Below are 13439 nucleotides of genomic sequence, written 5' to 3' on the forward strand. Positions count from 1 at the left end.
AAAATTCCCACTCAAAAAGGCAAAAAAAGCAAAAAAATCCCATTTAAAAAGCCTCAAACAGCCCCAAAACAACCCCAAAAATCCCCCCCAAAAAAATCAAAATTTTGGGTTTATGGGAAGGCCAAAAATCAAAAAAATCCCACTCAAAAATCCCAAAAACCAAAAAAAAATCCCACTCAAAAAATCCCAATTTTTTGGTTTCTGGGAGTCCCAAAAACCCCAAAAATCCCCCAAAAATCCCACTAAAAAAACTCAAAAAACAAAAAAAATTCCACTCAAAAAACCCCAATACCCCCCAAAAAATCCATTTAAAAACCCCCAAAAAACCCCAAATTTTTTGGTTTCTGGGAGTCCCAAAAACCCCAAAATTGCCCCAAATTCCATCCCCAAACCCCCCTGGACTTCAAGGTTTTGTTCCCCCTCTGGAACGAAAATTTGGGGTCAGAGGGGTCTCAAAAAATAAAAAAAAAATCCCCAAATTTATTCAACCCTCCCCCAAAAAATTTGGGTTTGTGGGAGGATCAAAAATCTCAAAAATTCCCACTCAAAAAGTCAAAAAAAGCAAAAAAATCCCATTTAAAAAGCCTTAAACAGTCCCAAAACAACCCCAAAAATCCCCCCAAAAAAATCAAAATTTTGGGGTTATGGGAAGGCCAAAAATCAAAAAAATCCCACTCAAAAATCCCAAAAACCAAAAAAAAAATCCCACTCAAAAAACCCAAATTTTTTGGTTTCTGGGAGGTCCAAAAACAGCAAAAATCCCCCCAAAAATCCCACTAAAAAAACCCAAAAAACAAAAAAAATTCCACTCAAAAAAAACCCAAAAACCCCCAAAAAATCCATTTAAAAAACCCCAAAAATCCTCAGAAATTTTTGGTTTCTGGGAGTCCCAAAAACCCCAAAATTGCCCCAAATTCCACCCCCAAACCCCCCCAGACTCGAGGGTTTTGTTCCCCCTCTGAAAATAAAATTTGGGGTCAGAAAGGTCCAAAAAATTTAAAAAAACCATAAAAAAAATCCCCAAATTTTTGGGGTTATGGGAAGGCCAAGAAATAAAAAAAAATCCCAAAATTCCCATTTAAAAATAGCAAAAATCCCACTAAAAAAACTGAAAAACAACAAAAAAATTCACTTTAAAAACCCAAAAATCCCCCCAAAACCCCCCAAAAAATCCCCAGAATTTTGGGATTATGGGAAGGCAAAAAATCCCAAAAATCCCTCCAAAAAACTCCAAAATTTTGGGATTATGGGAAGGCAATAAATCCCAAAAATCTCCCCCAAAAATCCCAAATTTTTTGGTTTCTGGGAGTCCCAAAAACCCAAAAAATCCCCTCAAAAATCCCCTCAAAAATCCCCCAAAAAACCCAAAAAACAAAAAAAAAAACCCACTTAAAAAACCCCAAAATTTTGGGTTTCTGGGAGTCCCAAAAACCCCAAAAATGCCACTCAAAAACCCCAAAAAACCAAAAAAATTCTCATTTAAAAAACTCAAAACCTCCCCAAAAATCCCATTCAAAAAACCCCAAATACCAAAAAAAATCCCACTCAAAAACCCAAATATTCACCCCCCAAAAAACCCCAAATTTTTTGGTTTCTGGGAGTCCCAAAAACCCCAAAATTCCCCCAAAATCCACACAAAATCCCTCAAAATTCACCCAAAAATTCACCAAAAATTCACCAAAAATTCACAAAAAATTCACCCAAAATTTCTCCTAAAATTCAAAAAAATTCCCCAAAAACTCACTCAAAATTCACTCCAAATTATCCCAAAATTCAAAAAAAAATTCACCCAAAATTTACCCAAAATTGGTTCAAAAATTTTACCCAAAATTCTCCCCAAAAATCCAAATTTTGGGTGAATTTTGGGTGAATTTTGGGTGAATTTTGGGTGAATTTTGGGTGAATTTTGGTCAATTTTCACTCAATTTTTGCCATAATTTCGCCATTTTTGCTTCAATTTCAATGCAAATTTTTGGAGAATTTTTGTAAATTTTGGGACTTTTTTGGGATCACTCAGAGCAGCCCTGTATGGGCTCATAAAAAAAAATAAAATAAAATTTTGGGTGAATTTTGGGTGAATTTAGGGTGAATTTAGGGTCAATTTTTCGTGAATTTCACTCAATTTTTGCTGTAATTTCACCATTTTCACCCCGATTTCGACGCCGTTTTTTTTTGAATTTTCAGGAATTTTGTGAGTTTTGGGATTTTTTTCGGATCATTCACACAGAGTAAACCTCGATGGGTTCAGAACTCCTCAGAAAAGAAAAAATTGGGTGAATTTTGGACCAATTTTAGATGAATTTTGGTCGATTTTCGCTCAATTTTTGCCGTAATTTCGCCATTTTTGCCCCGATTTCGACGCGGTTTTTTGTGGAATTTCGGGTTTTTTGTGAATTTGATGAATTTTTTGTGATCACTCACACAGAGCAAACCTGGATGGGTTCAGAGCTGCTCAAAAAAGAAAATTTTGGGTGAATTTTGGGTGAATTTTGGTCAATTTTTGCTCAATTTTTGCCAAAATTTTGCCATTTTTGCCCCGATTTCAACGCCATTTTTTTTTTAATTTTAAAAATTTTTTGGGATTTTTTTAGGATCACACAGAGCAACCCCGGATGAGCTCAGAGCTCCTCAGAAAAGACAAATTTAGGTGAATTTTGGGTGAATTTTGAGAGCATTTTGATCAATTTTCACTCATTTTTCGCCATAATTTCGCCATTTTTGCCCCGATTTCGACGCCATTTTTTTTGAATTTTCAGGAATTTTGTGAATTTTGGGATTCTTTTTGTGAATTTTTTGGGATCACTCACGCAGCAGCACCCCCTGGTCCTGGAGCTGCTCAGAAACGAAAATTTTGGGTCAATTTTGGGTCAATTTTGGGTCAATTTTGGTCAATTTTTGCCCATTTTTTACCGTAATTTCGCCATTTTTGCATCGATTTTGACGCCATTTTTTTAAATTTTTTGAATTTTTGGGGATTTTTTTAGGATCACTCACACAGAGCAGCCCTGGATGGGCTCAGAGTTCCTCAGAAAAGAAAAATTTGGGTGAATTTTGGGCCAATTTTGGGTGAATTTTGGATGAATTTTGGTCAATTTTTGCTCAATTTTTGCCGTAATTTCGCCATTTTTGCCCCGATTTTGATGCAATTTTTTGTGAATATTTTTGAATTTTGGGATTTTTTTGGGATCACTCACAGAGAGCAGCCTTGCATGGGCTCAAAAAATAAAATAAAATAAAATTTTGGGTGAGTTTAGGGTGAATTTTGGGTCAATTTTGGGTCAATTTTTCGCGAATTTCACTCATTTTTCGCCGTATTTTCGCCATTTTTGCCCCGATTTCGACGCGGTTTTTTTTGAATTTTCAGGAATTTTGTGAATTTGGGGATTTTTTGGGATTATTTCTGGAACCACTCACGCAGCAGCACCCCCTGGGCCCGGCCCTCGCCCAGGATGGGCTCGAAGATCCGCAGCAGGGGCCGGCTCAGCTGCTGCTCCAGGTAGTACCGAGTGTCGATGGGCAGGTTCTGCTCCAGGGCAAACACCGGGTCCTGGAAGTTTGGGGGAGATTTGGGATGGTTTGGGGTTTTTGGGGGATTTTTTGGGATTTTTTTGGGGTTTTTTGGGGGATTTTTGGGGATTTTTTTGGGATTTTTTTGGGATTTTTTGGGGTTTTTTGGGGATTTTTTGGGATTTTTTCAGGGTTTTTTGGGGATTTTTTGGGGATTTTTTGGGATTTTTTGGAGGAAGTTTGGGGGAGATTTGGGGACTTTTTGGAGATTTTTTTGGGGGTTTTTTGGGGTTTTTTGGGGATTTTTTGGGGATTTTTTGGGGGATTTTTTGGGATTTTTTTGAGATTTTTTTGGGATTTATTGGGGATTTTTTGGGATTTTTTGGGGATTTTTTGGGATATTTTGGGGGATTTTTTGGGATTTTTTTTCGTGATTTTTTGGGGATTTTTTTGGGTTTTTTGGGGCGATTTTTTGGGATTTTTTGGGGGTTTTTTCGGGATTTTTTCAGATATTTCGGGATTTTTTTGAGATTTTTTTTGGGATTTTTTGGGGATTTTTTGGGGAATTTTTGGGGGTTTTTCTGGGATTTTTTGGGAGATTTTTAGGGGAATTTTTGGGGGGATTTTTTTGGGGTTTTTTTGGGATTTTTTGGAGATTTTTTGGGATTTTTTTTGTATTTCTTGGAGTTTTTTTGGGGATTTTTTGGGGGAGGTTTGGTAATTTTTTTGGGATTTTTTTGGGATTTTTTGGGAATTTTTTTGAGATTTTTTGGGATTTTTTGGGGATTTTTTTGGGATTTTTGGAGTTTTTTTGGAGCTTTTTGGGGAATTTTTTGGGGAGTTTTTTGGGATTTTTTTGAGATTTTTTGGGGATTTTTTGGGGATTTTTTTGAGATTTTTTTGAGATTTTTTGGGGATTTTTTTGGGGTTCTTTGGGGGGTTTTTGGGGATTTTTTTGGGATTTTTGGGGTTTTTTGGGGGGATTTTTTTGGGATTTTTCTGGATTTTTTTAGGATTTTTTGGGGATTTTTTTGGGATTTTTTTTGGATATTTTGGGGGAGGTTTGGAGGTTTTTTGGGGGTTTTTTTTAGGATTTTCTGGGGATTTTTTTTATTTTTTCGAGACTTTTGGGATTTTTTTGGGTTTTTTTGGGGGGGAGGTTTGAGGATTTTTTGGGATTTTTTTGGGGGATTTTTCGGGATTTTTTTGGATTTTTTTGAGATTTTTGGGGTTTTTTGGAGGATTTTTTGAGGGATTTTTTGGGGATTTTTTTGAGATTTTTGAGGTTTTTTTGGAGGATTTTTTATGGTTTTAGAGGGATTTTTTGGGAGGTGTTTCTTGGAATTTTTTGGGGATTTTATGGGATTTTTGGGGATTTTTGGGGTTTTTTTGGGGATTTTTTTGGGATTTTTGGGGGATTTTTTTTGGGAGGTTTGGGGGAAATTTGGAGATTTTTTGGGATTTTTTTGGGAGGTTTTTAGGGGAATTTTTGGGGGGATTTTTTTGGATTTTTTTGGGGATTTTTTGGGATTTTTTTTGGGTTTTTTTGGGATTTTTTTTGGGATTTTTTGGGGATTTTTTTTATATTTCTTGGAGTTTTTTTGGGGATTTTTTGGGGGAGGTTTGGGGATTTTTTGGGATTTTTTGAGGATTTTTTTGAGATTTTTGGGAGATTTTTTTGGGATTTTTTGGGGGATTTTTTGGGGATTTTTTGGGGATTGTTTCGGGATTTTTTGAGGGTTTTTTTGGATTTTTTGAGATTTTTTTCGGGTTTTTGAAGATTTTTTTGGGGTTTTTTGGGGATTTTCTGGGGGGATTTTTTGGTATTTTTGGGGGATTTTTTTGAGGATTTTTTTGGGGGAGGTTTGGGGGATTTTTTTGGGGATTTATTTGGACTTTTTTGGGGGGCGATTTTTTGGGGCTCCCTGGTCCCTGAGTGACTCCTGTGTGACCCCTGACCTTTGACCCCTCACCTCAGAGCGTGTGTAGGCCGCCTGTCCCCTGGCCCCGGTGACGATGACGTACGGGACTGAGTGACCCCTGAGTGACCCCTTGACCCCTGAGTGACCCCCTGAGTGACCCCTGACCCCTCAGTGACCTTTGACCTCTCACCTCAGAGCGCGTGTAGGCCGCCTGTCCCCTGGCCCCGGTGACAATGACGTACGGGACTGAGTGACCCCTGAGTGACCCCTGAGTGACCCCTTGACCCCTGTGTGACCCCTGACCTTTGACCTCTCACCTCAGAGCGCGTGTACGCCGCCTGTCCCCTGGCCCCGGTGACGATGACGTACGGGACTGAGTGACCCCTGAGTGACCCCTGACCCCTGTGTGAGTGACCCCTGTGTGACCCCTGGATGACCCCTGACCTTTGACCTCTCACCTCTGACCGCGTGTAGGCCGCCTGTCCCCGCGCCCCGGTGACGATGACGTACGGGACTGAGTGACCCCTGACCCCTGACTGTGTGACCCCTGACCCCTGTGTGAGTGACCCCTGACCCCTCAGTGACCCCAGGATGACCCCTGACCTTTGACCTCTCACCTCTGACCGCGTGTAGGCCGCCTGTCCCCGCGCCCCGGTGACAATCACGTACGGGACGCGGTCCCCGAGCGAGGGGGCGCTGCCGGGGTCACGGCGCCGCAGCCTGGGGACAGAAACACAAAAAACACCAAAATTGGGAAAATTCAGAAAATTGGGAAAATTTGGGAGAAAAAAGCACAAAAATTCAAGAAAAAAATAAAAAAAAATTGGGGTGAAATTGAATTAAATTTGGGGGAAAGAAAAGGAAAAATTTGGGAAAAAATGACAAAAAAGTGGGGTAAAATTGGATTAAATTTGGGGGAAAAAAGCAAAAATTTGGGGAAAAAATTAATGAAATTTGAGAGGAAAATGCAAAAAAAAAAGGAGGAAAAATAATAAAAATTGGGGTAAAATTGGATTAAATTTGGGGGAAAAAAAGGAAAAATTTGGGGAAAAAAATCATAAAAATTGGAGAAAAATTGGCTGAAATTTGGGGGAAATCGGATAAAATTTGGGGGGATAATAGAAAAAAAATGAGGAAAAAAATCACAAAAATTTGGGAAAAAAATGACAAAAAATTGGGGTAAAATTGGATGAAATTTGGGGGAAAAAAGCAAAAATTTGGGGAAAAAATAAATGACATTTGAGAGGAAAATGCAAAAAAAATTGGGGAAAAAAATAACAGAAATTGGGGAAAAAATCACAAAAAAGTGGGGTGAAATTTGATTAAATTTGGGGGAAAAAAGTACAAAAATTCAGGAAAAAAATCACAAAAAATTGGGGTGAAATTGAATTAAATTTGGGGGAAAAAAGGGAAAAATTTGGGGAAAAAAATCATAAAAATTGGAGAAAAATCCGATGAAATTTGGGTAAAAAAAGAGCAAAAATTAGGGAAAAAAATAATGAAATTTGAGAAGAAAATTTAAAAAAATGGGGAAAAAATCACAACAAATTGGGGGAAAATCGGATTAAATTTGGGGAGAAAAAGCACAAAAACTGAGGGGAAAAAATCACAAAAAATGGGGAAAAAAAAGCAAAAATTTGGGATTTTGGGGCCGATTTTGGGGCGATTTTTACATTTTTTAAGGACGATATTTTGGTTATTTTTGTGAATTTTGGGGTGATTTTTTTTTTAATTTTTTGGGTATTTTGGGCTATTTTAGGATAATTTTGGGGTCCCACCTCTCAGCCAGAGCCACGTGGGCCTGGGGAGCCCTGAAGGGATTTTTGAGGATTTTTTTTAATTTTTTTGGGGTTGATTTTGGGATTTTTTGAGATTTTTTTAAATTTTTTTGGGACAATTTTTGAGTTTTTTTGGGGTTTTTTTTGGGGTTTCTAGGTCAGTGTTAATTTAAATTTTGGGGTAATTTTGGAGCAGTTTTGGGGGTTTTTTTTTGAGGTTTTTTGTGGCTGTTTTGGGTTTTTTGGGGCCGATTTTTACATTTTTTAAGGACGATATTTTGGTTATTTTTGTGAATTTTGGGGTGATTTTTTTTTAAATTATTTTAATTTTTTGGGGTAATTTTGAGGATTTTTGGGGTCCCACCTCTCAGCCAGAGCCACGTGGGCCTGGGGAGCCCTGAAGGAATTTTTGAGGATTTTTTTTTATTTTTTTGGGGCCGATTTTGGGATTTTTTGAGATTTTTTTTGTATTTTATTGGGACAATTTTTGAGTTTTTTTGGGGGTTTTTTGGGTTGTTTTTGGGGTTTCTGGATCAATGTTAATTTAAATTTTGGGGTAATTTTGGAGCAGTTTTGGGAGGTTTTTTTTGAATTTTTTTGTGGCTGTTTTGGGTTTTTTGGGGCCGATTTTTACATTTTTTAAGGACGATATTTTTGTTATTTTTGTGAATTTTGGGGTGATTTTTTTTTTAATTTTTTGGGTATTTTTGGATATTTTTAGAATATTTTTGGGGTCCCACCTCTCAGCCAGAGCCACGTGGGCCTGGGGGGCCCTGAAAGAATTTTTAAGGATTTTTTTTTATTTTTTTGGCGCCAATTTTGGGGTTTTTTGAGATTTTTTTTGTATTTTATTGGGACAATTTTTGAGTTTTTTTGGGGGTTTTTGGGGCTGTTTTTGGGGTTTCTGGGTCAAAGTTATTTTAAATTTTGGGGTAATTTTGGAGTAGTTTTTGGGGGGTTTTTTTGAGTTTTTTTGTGGCTGTTTTGGGTTTTTTGGGGGCGATTTTTACATTTTTTAAGGACGATATTTTGGTTATTTTTGTGAATTTTGGGGTGATTTTTTTTTAAAATTATTTTAATTTTTTGGAGTAATTTTGAGGATTTTTGGGGCTTCACCTCTCAGCCAGAGCCACGTGGGGCTGGGGGGCCCTGAAGGGATTTTTGAGGATTTATTTTTATTTTTTTGGGGTTGATTTTGGGATTTTTTGAGATTTTTTTTTGTATTTTATTGGGACAATTTTTGAGTTTTTTTGGGGGTTTTTTGGGCTGTTTTGGGGGTTTCTGGGTCAATGTTAATTTAAATTTTGGGGTAATTTTGGAGCAGTTTTGGGAGGTTTTTTTTGAGTTTTTTTGGGTTTTTTGGGGCCGATTTTGAGCCGATTTTTACATTTTTTAATGACAATATTTTGGTTATTTTTGTGAATTTTGGGGTGATTTTTTTTTTAAATTATTTTAATTTTTTGGAGTAATTTTGAGGATTTTTGGGGCTTCACCTCTCAGCCAGAGCCACATGAGCCTGGGGAGCCCTGAAGGAATTTTTGAGGATTTTTTTGGGTTTTTTAAGCGCAGTTTTTTGTGATTTTTTGGGGCTATTTTTGGAGTTTCTGGGTAATTTTTTTTTAATTTTTTTTTATTTTTTGGGGTAATTTTGGATATTTTTGGGGTCCCACCTCTCAGCCAGAGCCACGTGGGCCAGGGGGGCCCTGAAGGGATTTTTGAGGATTTTTTTGGGTTTTTTAAGTGTGATTTTTTAATTTTTTGGGTGCGGTTTTTTGTGGTTATTTTTGGAATGTCTGGGTCATTTTTTTTAATTTTTTTTTTATTTTTTGGGGTGTTTTTGGATATTTTTGGGGCCTCACCTCTCAGCCAGAGCCACGTGGGCCTGGGGGACCCTGAAGGGATTTTTGAGGATTTTTTTGAGTTTTTAAGTGCGGTTTTATTGTGATTTTTTGGGGCTATTTTTGGAGTTTCTGGGTCATTTTTTTTTTATTTTTTGGGGTGTTTTTGGATATTTTTGGGGCCCCACCTCTCAGCCAGAGCCACGTGGGCCTGGGGGGCGCTGTAGGCCGAGGCTGCCCGGGTCAGCTCCTTGGTGATGACGAGCTGGGAGATGTCGATGCGGTTACAGAGCAGGTCTGAGATCACCTCCTGAGCGTGGGCCACGGCTCCCTGCGGGTCCCTGAAAGCAAAAAAAATTACAAAATTTCACCCCAAATTCACTCCTAAATCAGCTCAAATTTTTGGGGATTTTTTCCTAATTTTTCAGATTTTTTCTTCATTTTTTGTTGAATTTTTTCCCATTTTTTTGTTGATTTTTCGCCTATTTTTGTTGATTTTTTTTCTTCATTTTTTGGTGTTTTATTTCCATTTTTTCTTGATTTTTTTCTTCATTTTTTGGTGACTTTTCTTTATTTTTTTGTGATTTTTCTTTATTTCTTTGTGATCTTTTTTCTTAATTTTTTGTCATTTTTCTCCCATTTTTTGTGATTTTTTTTGCTTTTTTTTGGTGATTTTTTCTCTATTTTTTCATTTTTTTACACATTTTTTGGTCATATTTTCCCCCATTTTTTGTGATTTTTTTTCTATTTTTGGTGATTTTTTCCTCTATTTTTTGGTAATTTTTCCTCATTTTTTTGTGGGTTTTTTCCCCCATTTTTGGTGACTTTTCCTCCTATTTTTCAGATTTTTTCCCCAGTTTTTGTTGATTTTTTTCCCCAGTTTTTGTTGATTTTTCTTTATTTTTTTGGGATTTTTTTCCCTATATTTTGTGATTTTTTTTCTATTTTTGATGATTTTTTTTCTCTGTTTTTTGGTAATTTTCCTTTATTTTTTAATGTTTTTTCCCCTGTTTTTGAGGATTTTTTTCTCCCATTTTTCAGATTTTTTCCCCTTTTTTGTGATTTTTTCCCCAGTTTTTGTTGATTTTTTTCCCCAGTTTTTGTTGATTTTTCTTTATTTTTTTGTGATTTTTTTCCCATTTTTTGTTGATTTTTTTGTTCATTTTTTGGTGATTTTTCTCTCATTTTTTGTTGATTTTTCTTTATTTTTTTGTGATTTTTTTCCTATTTTTTTGTGATTTTTCTCCCATTTTTTGTGATTTTTTTTCTATTTTTGGTGATTTTTTTCTCTATTTTTTGGCAATTTTTCCTTATTCTTTGCTGGTTTTTTTTCCCTGGTTTTGGTGATTTTTCCTCCTACTTTTCAGATTTTTTTCCCCAGTTTTTGTTAATTTTTTTCCCCAGTTTTTGTTGATTTTTCTTTAATTTTTTGTGATTTTTTTCCCAATTTTCTGTGATTTTTTTTTCTATTTTTGATGATATTTTTCTCTAATTTTTGGTAATTTTTCCTCATTTTTTGGTGTTTTTTTCCCATTTCTTGGAGATTTTTTCCCATTTTTCAGTGTTTTTTTCCACATTTTTTGGTCATATTTTCCCACATTTTTTATGACTTTTTTCCCTTTTTTTGTAATTTTTTCCCTTTTTTTCGTGATTTTTTCCCCATTTTTTGGTAATTTTTTTCCCATTTTTGGAGATTTTCTCCTCTATATTTTCATTTTTTTTTCCCATTTTTTGTTGATTTTTCTTTATTTTTTTGTGATTTTTTTCCCATTTTTTGTTGATTTTTTTGTTCATTTTTTGTTGATTTTTTCTTCATTTTTTGGTGGTTTTTCTCCCATTTTTTGTTGGTTTCTCTTTATTTTTTTGTGATTTTTTTTCCTAATTTTTTGGTCATATTTTCCCCCATATTTTGTGATTTTTTTCCCCCTATTTTTGCTGATTTTTTCCTCTATTTTTTTGTAATTTTTCCTCATTTTTTTGTGTTTTTTTCCCTGTTTTTGGTGATTTTTTCTCCCATTTTTCAGATTTTTTCTCCTTTTTTTGATGATTTTTTGCCTATTTTTTGTTGAATTTTTTCCCATTTTTTGTTGATTTTTCTTGATTTTTTTCCCCATTATTTGTTGATTTTTTTTTATTTTATGTAATTTTTTTCTCATTTTTTTGTGATTTTTTTTCCCATTTTTTGGCAATTTTTTCCCCATTTTTGGTGATTTTTTTTCTCTATTTTTTGGTAATTTTTCCTCATTTTTTGGTGTTTTTGTTCTCATTTCTCGGAGACTTTTTTTCTCCTATTTTTTTGTGATTTTCCCTCTTTTTTTGTATTTTATTTCCCCATTTTTTGGTGTTTTTCCCCATTTTTTGGTGGTTTTTTTCCCATTTTTTTTTAATTTTCCCTCATTTTTTTCCCTCCCAAATCCACCTCCTGAGCGTGGGCCACGGCTCCCTGGGGGTCCCTGAAAGCAAAAAAAATTACAAAATTTCACCCCAAATTCACTCCTAAATCAGCTCAAATTTTTGGGGATTTTTTCCTAATTTTTCAGATTTTTTCTTCATTTTTTTCTTGAATTTTTTCCCATATTTTGGTGATTTTTTGCCTATTTTTGTTGATTTTTTTTCTTAATTTTTTGGTGTTTTATTCCCATTTTTTCTTGATTTTTTTCTTCATTTTTTTGTGAGTTTTCTTTATTTTTTTGTGATTTTTCTTTATTTCTTTGTGATTTTCCTCCTAATTTTTGATGATTTTCCTTTATATTTTTGTGATTTTTTTCCCTATTTTTGATGATTTTTTTCTCTATTTTTTTGTAATTTTTCCTCATTTTTTGATGTTTTTTCCCCCATTTTTTGGTGGTTTTTTCCTCCCATTTTTCAGATTTTTTTGTGATTTTTGTTCATTTTTTTCTTCATTTTTTTGTAATTTTTTTCCTCAATTTTTGTTAATTTTTCTAGATTTTTTTGCAATTTTTTCCCCATTTTTTATTGATTCTATTCCCACTTCTGGAGATTTTTTTCCCCATATTTTGATTTTTTTTTCTCCTTTTTTTCGTGTTTTATTCCCATTTTTTAATAACTTGTTCCCCATTTTTTGATGATTTTTTTTCTCCTTTTTTTGTGATTTTTTTTCTCATTTTTTGACCGTTTTTAGCCATTTTTTCACCGATTTTCCCCATTTTTTCACCGTTTTTCCCCATTTTTTTTGGGCTCTCACCTGTGCAGCAGGATCCTCCTGAGGCAGGCTGTCACCAGGTTGGCAGCCAGGGGACAGTTGTCCCTCCTGACGGCCTCCAGCCCTTTGCAGTCCAGCTTGGGGGCGCCCTCGGAGCCCCCCGGGAAGCAGAGGCCGGCGTAGCGCTTCTTGCTGATCAGCAGGTAGGGCAGGTACACCTGCAAAGCACACCTGAGCATTTTATTCCCCTCTCCCATTTTTTACCAATTTTTTTCCCAATTTTCTCCCATTTTTTATCAATTTTTTTCCTGTTTTTTAGCAATTTTTTCCCATTTTTTAGCAATTTTTCTGCCATTTTTCTGCCATTTTTTAGTAATTTTTTCCCATTTTTTAGCAATTTTCCCCCCATTTTCTGCCATTTTTTAGCAATTTTTTTCCCCATTTTTTAGCAATTTATTTCCATTTTTTAGCAATTTTTTCCCATTTTTTAGCAATTTTTTTCCCCATTGTTCTGCCATTTTCCAGCAATTTTCTCCCACTTTTTAGCATTTTTTTCTCATTTTTCCTGTCATTTTTTAGCAATTTTTTTCCATTTTCCTCCCATTTTTTAGTAATTTTTTTCTCATTTTTCTCCTACTTTTTAGCAAATTTTTCTCATTTTTCTCCCATTTTTTAGCAGTTTTTCCCTAATCTTTACCCATTTTCCCCACCATTTTTAGCAATTTTTCCCCATTTTCCTCCCATTTTTTAGCATTTTTTTCTCATTTTCCCCCTATTTTTTAGCAATTTTTTCCCATTTTTAAGCAATGTTTTTCTCATTTTTCTGCCATTTTATACCAATTTTTTTCCATTTTTTTAGTAATTGTTTTCCCATTTTTCTCCCATTTCTTAGCAGTTTTTTCCCATTTTTTAGCAATTTTTTCCTCATTTTTCTGCCATTTTTTAGCAATTTTTTCTCGATTTTTAGCCATTTTTTCTCATTTTTCCTGTCATTTTTCAGTATTTTTTTTCCATTTTTTAGCAATTTTTCCCTACTTTTCTGTCATTTTTTACCAATTTTTTCTCATTTTTTCTCCCATTCTTTAGCATTTTTTCCCCATTTTTCTGCCATTTTTTAGTAATTTTTTCTCATTTTTTCTCTCATTTTTTAGCAATTTTTTCTCGTTTTTTCTCCCATTTTTAGCATTTTTAACCATTTTTCCTGCTATTTTTTAGCTGTTTTTAAACTCTA

At 34.9% G+C, this 13439-nt stretch overlaps 1 protein-coding gene across 1 annotated transcript in view; it reads right to left on the reverse strand.

Moving 5' to 3' along the window:
* The window catches only part of POLD1 (DNA polymerase delta 1, catalytic subunit), a 49085-nt gene that overhangs the window by 5811 nt on the left and 29835 nt on the right, over window positions 1-13439 (reverse strand). The window contains exons 20-23 of the mRNA XM_033084036.1: window positions 12251-12426; window positions 9234-9386; window positions 6047-6149; window positions 3415-3547 (exon numbers count right to left, since the gene is read on the reverse strand). Of these exons, the coding sequence (XP_032939927.1) occupies window positions 3415-3547; window positions 6047-6149; window positions 9234-9386; window positions 12251-12426 (565 nt within the window). The remainder of the gene's footprint in view (window positions 1-3414; window positions 3548-6046; window positions 6150-9233; window positions 9387-12250; window positions 12427-13439) is intronic.

The sequence above is a fragment of the Catharus ustulatus genome, chromosome 35, assembly GCF_009819885.2.
Source record: "Catharus ustulatus isolate bCatUst1 chromosome 35, bCatUst1.pri.v2, whole genome shotgun sequence".
Taxonomy (NCBI): domain Eukaryota; kingdom Metazoa; phylum Chordata; class Aves; order Passeriformes; family Turdidae; genus Catharus; species Catharus ustulatus.